This window comes from Triticum urartu, chromosome 2 (assembly GCF_003073215.2).
Source record: "Triticum urartu cultivar G1812 chromosome 2, Tu2.1, whole genome shotgun sequence".
In the NCBI taxonomy this organism is placed as follows: domain Eukaryota; kingdom Viridiplantae; phylum Streptophyta; class Magnoliopsida; order Poales; family Poaceae; genus Triticum; species Triticum urartu.
In genome coordinates, this window is record NC_053023.1 from 664,237,079 (window position 1) to 664,244,658 (window position 7,580).

General features: G+C 50.9%; 1 protein-coding gene across 1 annotated transcript; it reads right to left on the bottom strand.

The window, feature by feature from the left end:
* Window positions 1-5,774: 5,774 nt before the first annotated feature.
* On the bottom strand, window positions 5,775-7,141 carry LOC125533940. The gene is made up of 2 exons (XM_048697264.1): window positions 6,816-7,141; window positions 5,775-6,716 (listed from the first exon to the last, which is right to left on the bottom strand). Exons 1-2 carry the CDS (start codon window positions 7,066-7,068, stop codon window positions 5,935-5,937), a joined length of 1,035 nt encoding a protein of 344 aa, XP_048553221.1. The 5' UTR covers window positions 7,069-7,141; the 3' UTR covers window positions 5,775-5,934.
* Between the last annotated feature and the right edge of the window lie 439 nt (window positions 7,142-7,580).

Below are 7,580 nucleotides of genomic sequence, written 5' to 3' on the forward strand. Positions count from 1 at the left end.
CTTGACTAGCTCGTTAATCAAAGATGGTTAAGTTTCCTAGCCGTAGATATGTGTTGTCATTTGATCAATGGGGTCACATCATTAGAGAATGATGTGATGGACAAGACCCATCCGTTAGCTTAGCACTATGATCGTTTAGTTTATTGCTATTGCTTTCTTCATGACTTATACATGTTCCTATGACTATGAGATTATGCAACTCCCGAATACCAGAGGAACACTTAGTGTGCTATCAAACGTCACAACATATCTGGGTGACTATAAAGATGCTCTACAGGTGTCTCCGATGGTTTTTGTTGAGTTGGCACAGATTGAGATTAGGATTTGTCACTCCGTGTATTGGAGAGGTATCTCTGGGCCCTCTCGGTAATGCACATCACTATAAGCCTTGCAAGCAATGTGACTAATGAGTTAGTTACGGGATGTTGCATTACGGAACAAGTAAAGAGACTTGCCAGTAACAAGATTGAACTAGGTATTAAGATACCGATGATCGAATCTCGGGCAAGTAACATACCATGACAAAAGGAACGACATATGTTGTTATGCAGTTTGACCAATAAAGATCTTCATAGAATATGTAGGAACCAATATGAGCATCCAGGATCCGCTATTGGTTATTGACCGGAGATGATTCTCGGTCATGTCTACATAGTTCTCGAACCCGTAGGGTCCGCACGCTTAAAGTCCGGTGACGATCGGTATTATGAGTTTATGTGTTATGATGTACCGAAGGTTGTTCGGAGTCCTGGATGAGATCACGGACATGACAAGGAGTCTCAGAATGGTCGAGACATAAAGATCGATATATTGGAAGCCTATGTTTGGACATCGGAATGGTTCCGGATGAGTTCGGGAATATAACGGAGTACCGGAAGGTTACCGGAACCCCCCGGGAAGTATATGGGCCTTATTGGGCCATAGTGGGAGAGAGGAGAAGGGAGCCCAGGAGGGCCCCCCCCCCCCAAGCCCAATCCAAATTGGGTGGGGGGCCGGCCCCCCTTTCCTTTCCCCTCTCCCCCCCTTCCTTCCTCTCCTAATCCAACTAGGGAAGGGGGGGGGATCCTACTCCCGGTGGAAGTAGGACTCCCCATGGGCGCGTCATAGAGGGGCCGACCCTCCCCCTCCTCCACTCCTTTATATACGGGGGAGGGGGGCACCCCATAGACACACAAGTTGATCTCTTAACCGTGTGCGGTGCCCCCCTCACAGATTTCCACCTCGGTCATATTGTTGTAGAGCTTAGGCGAAGCCCTGCATCGGTAACTTCATCATCACCGTCATCATGCCGTCATGCCGACGAAGCTCTCCCTCGACACTCAGCTGGATCTAAAATTCGTGGGACGTCACCGAGCTGAATCTGTGCAGATCGCGAAGGTGCCGTACCTTCGGTGCTAGGATCGGTCGGATCGTGAAGACGTACGACTACATCAAGCGCGTTGTCATAACGCTTCCGCTTACGGTCTACGAGGATACGTGGACAACACTCTCCCCTCTCGTTGCTATGCATCACCTAGATAGATCTTGCGTGTGCGTAGGATTTTTTCTAAAATTACTGCGTTTCCCAACAATCCAAACCTGTCATGTATGGGAAGTTCCTAACCGGGTCTATTCATATGCCTTTATTGTGCCATCCCAGTTTGTGGCTTACACAAGTGTGCTAACTTGGCCTGATAGCTGACATCAAACTTTTTGGATCCTGGGCTTATATGGCTTGCGTTGTGGCAGCAATGGAGATTAGGGGAGTTTTATAGGGCTCTAGGTGGGTCATTTTGCGTTGTGTTGCAAGACTGCCGCCGCGACCAAGCCAAAGAAGGCGCTGACGCCCGAACAGCGGGCAAGGGAGTCGGACAAGAGGAAGGGCCGAAGGCACGCCGCGGACGCGAGGGATAAGGCCGTCGGGCAGGCCGCCGCCGTCGCCGCCGTGCAGCAGAAGTTCACCAACGCCCGCGTCGCTGCGGCAACGAGGGAGGCGCTCTACATGCTAGGGGTAAACCCTATCCAGCACAGCTTCCTCCAAGCCGTCGTCGCCGCGGCCAGCAACGACTCATCGGCGTTTCCTCGGATGTTGATGCCCGACTCACCCCGCGCGTCGGCTTGCAACCCGGTCCCCGGCTTCCACGTCTACCCACAGGCCTCCCGCCTCTCCGGGGAGTGCTCACCCGACGTGAGCGTGGTCGCGCCTTTCACGCCCGCGCCCATCGACCTCAACGCCACCCCGGTGGTCGGTGGCTCTTGCAAGCCAAGATGCTAGAGATTGAGACCGCCAACGCCAAGACAGAGGCGAAAGAAGTGGCTCTTGCAAGCATGATGACCGGGGTGGAGATCATGAAGGTGGATCTCAACATCGTGTCGCCAAAGAAGAGGCTGTGGTTCGAGAAGATGCAGGCCGACATGCTCAAGCTTGACGACGAGTGATCCATGCCGTCGAGGGCCATCTTTTTTGTATGCCGACGGTGTGCCGGGCATGACCACGGGAGCCGCGAGGGCGTGGTCGAACTCAAGTCCCACCATTTTTTGTGTGCTGGCATGTGTGCCGGCCGGCTGGCGAGTGCGCCAGCATGAACTGTGGTATTTTCTGAAGCCATCATTGTATGCCGGCGCTGGCATGATGCCAGCATGAGACATGGCCGTTGGCATGATCGGCCGCGAGCCTTTTTTATTTAAAAGTTGAATGCAGACATGAAATAGATCGACGCGTTGGGCGCACTGCCGACCCAAATACAAAACTGGGCGGACGCCGGGCGGGCGGCCGACTCAAACGAACAAAAAGCGGATAAATGCGCTGTCCATTTGGGTCGCCCCATTGGAGTTGCTCCTATCAGTAACGCGCCAGCTATGTTTTGGTCTCATCATCGGTAATTTGGGCCCCGTGGAGCTTTGTATGCCATATTAGGGCATGGCCAACGGGTAGCCTCAACCGCTGCCCTGCAGGTCCATGTAGGTTCGGATCTAGGCTCGCATTAAAAGGTATAGTCTCGCAGGTGGAGGTACAGCCTACAGAAGAGCCGGTCTCTTCGGCTGAGAAAGCTGACAGAAAGGAGAAAGGAGAAGCAACGCTGATGCATGAGAGAAGAGAGACAGAGAAGGAAAGAAAAATGCCATGCATGTGATGAGAAAGAGGTGATGCAAGATGGGGTTCACTAGAGTGCAGCCTCGATTGGACTAAAATATTCACGAATGGTAGTTTCATTAATTTTTGCTTAGGTAAGGAGCTGGGGCAGCACCAAAGTGCTGCCTCCATTGTACATGCTCTTATGACCACCCATTGTGCAGCTGTCATTGGTATGTGCGGTAGCTGCCGACCTGTGCTTAGGGCATCTCCAACGCCAACCCGTAAATTTCTTTGACATATGTTTATTTTTATGTCCGGACATGGTCCGTGGACATGATACGGTAGGGAACAATCCAACGGTAATTGCAAAGTATCCGAATAAGAACAGAAAAAATAGGTGAGGGCCATGCATGTCCGGACTCCGACAAAACTCCCCAACGTTTATCTCCAAAATACCGGATTTTGAACATCCAGACAGCTTCGCAGACCGATACAGATCTCCACTGAATTACAAAAGTAAACAAAAGTTGTTCGGACATCACATGCGGGAGTTTTGCGGGTCTCCATTAAAGATGCTCTTACTATATATGTTTTTTCGTACCCAACACTTGTAATCGATACCAACACGAATGTGGAAGGGGAACTTTTGGTCTATGGGTGTATCTACATCCTATATGGAAAAACAATTTAGTAATTCAACGAAAAGTCAAAAAATTATGAATATATATTTAAAATAAACTTGACCTTCCATTGTGCTTGTTAGAAAAATTCCACAAAAAGAAAACCAGCGTTTGACTTCTTTTAAAAAAGACAATTTTTTGGTCAAAGTAGTGTGAATAGTGATCTATAATAGCAAATAATTTTTGTGTTTTCTGCTATGAAGTCAACGTTGGTTTTTTGTTCATGAAAATTTGTATACTAGTGCAAAAGTAAGTCAAGTTTATTCTAAAAATACTTCTGAACTATTTTGACTTTTTATTTAATTATTTTAAATAATTACCCATATAAGGTGTATCTACAATCAGGAACTAAAGTGTATTTCCCCACGAATATGACGCTTTCTTTTGCCCCCCATATATTAATAAAAAGTAAGCTACCTTTGAGTCGACCATCGGTAATTTGGGCTTACCCGAGGGGTTCTGTACGCCATACTAGTAAACGCACCATTGTCACCGTCTAGTTTCTCCTCTAGTTGTGGGCTGCGGCCTTAGGGCATCTCCAATGCTGATTCTCAAACCGCTCACATACATTCGAATCACATTGTCCTAACGTGTTGTGCTATCCAACATGCATCTGTTTTGGTCCGTCGAGTGGTCCGGATGTGTTTTTTCCCGCAAATTGAAGACAAAGTGGGGGTGGAGGGTGCGGGAGTCCAGATAGCAGCCAAGTAGGACTCTGACACCCCCGACCGACCCAATCCCCCTTTTCGGTCCCATTTCCTTCCACTCCGCGGCCTTCTTCTCCTTGCTTTTCATAAACACCCTAAACCTATGCCGCCGCCGCTATACGTCTCCGACCGCCACCAAGATGTTGCCAGATGTCCACAACCAGCTGCGACGTGATTGCTCACCTTTACGACAACACTGTCCACCCTGGAGCCGTTTGTACCCAGGTACACTTCGTCCCCCTGTCGACGACCTTCATGATGGACACCAAGCTCGGCAGGTGTTCGGTCAAATGCCATTAAGCTTATTTTCGAATGCTATGTCGTTTTTAGTTTTTACAGTATGAAGGATGACGAGCTACTCGACCATGGATGATGAGTTTTTGTGCAATGCGTGGTCGGCCATATTCGTAGATTTCGTAGGCAGGAGTAGATGGAGGGAGGGGGAGGGGCTTCTAGCAGCAAGTGTATGAATCGTTTCATACATGAAAGCACATTACGACATGTACACCATTCAAGAACGCAATATGAGTTCGTTATCCTACCGTGGTACGCTATTCGGACCAGTGTCACCAAGTTTTGTAACGTGGTTCATCAGCTGGAGGCAAGATGACCATTGCGCGCGACAGAGGACGAGATCGTAAGTTTTGCTTCCTCTTACCCAACTTGTTGACATCATGTAGCCCGCACGCGCTGTCGTGATGTACCACATGACAGAGGGACGATGAAGCTGAAGAGGGGGGGAGGGGGGGGGGGGGGGGGGGGGGGGGGGGGGGGGGGGGGGGGGGGGGGGGGGGGGGGGGGGGGGGGGAGGGTATGTGTGGGAAATCACGACCCGTTGATGAAAACTTATTGGACATTCGATTAATCTAGTGGAATTTTAGACATTGTTGTATTAGACTTAATTTGGATGCTATGTATGAATGAGTTGCGCTATTTTCTATCTGAAATTTGATGGGTATCAGCCTGTTTGCATGAATTTCATCCGGTTAGTTCAAATATGGGTTGAAATGTATACGGACAGTGTTGGATGACCGTCTCACACATCTATGCTTCCGGATTGGTCCTCATCCACGGACGGATGTAGGAGAAAATTTGCGGGTCGCCGATGCGCTTACCACTCACGTCCTTTCTCCTACCCATCATTGGGTACCCATACGAGCGACACGCTCTCTTTGGACCGTCACTGATAAATGTGCGAATCCATTTCTTTTTGTGGGGATATAGCCATTTCTTGAGCAGTGAAGCTGGTATGCAGAATCAGATTCAGGCGTGTAATAAGTCCATGGTGGAACTTCATCGACAGTTTGGCTCAGTATACACGCGGGTGCAACAGATACTGCAAACGGCACATAGTATTTCTTGATAAAGTTACAAGTTCCAAGGACATCAGTTTATGTCCTTTGCTTATTTCTGTGTGTACTTGTCAACCATGCATGCATGCAGACATGCACGGCCAGTACACAAGAGTCGCCATATGCATGCAAGAAGCGTTTTACTTCTTGCACACCACACCCTTGCCGTCCATGCCACTGGCACAGGTGACACCAGCGAGCTCAGACAGCACCGCGGCACCGTCGTTTCCACGGCTGACTCCATAGCGCGCCACGCTGCAGTCGGCGGCGAACAGGCTGGTGGTGGTGAAGGTGGCATCTCCTCCCATGGTGGGCATGGAGGCCCTCACGTCGAAATGGTTGACGTAGTCGGAGCGGTACGTCTGTCCGACCACACCGTGGACGTCGTCGGTGAGCGCGTCGAACTTGAACGCCAGCTCGAGGTGCGCGAGGCAGTCGTCGGCGGTGACGCCGTAGCGGTGCACCCTCGAATCCTCCTCGGTGATGGGCACGGCGTTGGCCCTGACGCTGAACTTTCCGTGGAGGGCGACGAGCACGCCGTTGGCCGCCTTGGTGCGGGTCACGGACAGCTCGGGGACGCGGCTGGAGGTCCACTTGGCGCCTTCGACCAGGTCGGCGGGGATGTACACGGGCTCGCCGTCCAGGATGATCTCTAGGTGCTCGACCGCGTCGTCCCAGGTGCCGGTCTTCCTGGCGCCGAGGTAGAGGCGGTGGCCGTCGAAGAGCACGGCGATGGCCTGGATCCAGGTGAAGTCCCGGGACATGCCGCTGTGGCCGCTCTTGCCGATGAAGTGTGCGTTGATGTGAAGGTCACGGTCGGAGACGACGCAGAAGTCGGCGTCCCTGCGTCCGTGGAAGTAGAAGGCGTTGCCGTCACCGCCTATGAACCGCGGGTCGCCGCACGCCCCCGGGGTGTTGCACACTGCACGAACGCATGAACCACAACCATTATTAGCCAACAAAATCAAGCGTTACTGTTTATAGTTGTACCTGCAGAGTTAAGACATGGTGGAGTGCTCACCGCAGACGGGTTTGCATGATTTGCAGTCGGCGTAGCAGGACTGGGGGCAGTTGGCGGGGCAGTCCATCCTCTGGTTGGAGCAGTAGGGGTTTACCCTGGGACTCTCACTGCACTTGACGCTTATCGGATTCGGCTTCGGCTTCGGGCCATTGGCATTGGGTGGCCGTGGCTTGGATTGCGCGGTGGCGGCCCCCGCGGCGGCGAGAAGGACGACAGCCGCTAAAGCCAGCACGACTCCCAGACGCCTCGCCATTGCGAACGCCCTCACGCTGTCACTAGTTACTATCACGGTGCTTTTGTTGCTGATCGATGATTGATCGAGTTGAATGGGTACGTTTCTATGCATGGTTCCTAGGCAATTTATAGGGCGATCGATCGATCGAGTTGACACCAATCTATCTTACTTGGTAAATGTCGCTTGTCAACGCCGCTCGCTTGAAGCGGAAAAGACTTCACTTTGCGTGCATAGGTACATACGTAGCTCCTGTCTTATATACATGCAATGTAGGTATATAAGTACAGTACACTCTGTGTACTAGCGTAGCAGGTTTTCAGGGCAACATTGCCAGGATGCAACTTAATCTTCAAGGAAAGATGCCAAAACATGTGCTTAGCAGCCTGCTAAAGGAAGCGATCCGCAGCGTTTCGCCGTCCTTGATTACAATATACATATCTCGTACCCTTTTACTCTCTTCTTGTCCTATTCATTTTGTTGCATCATTCTTGGACGAAGTCAAATTCCGAGAATCTGGAAAAACTTGTTTA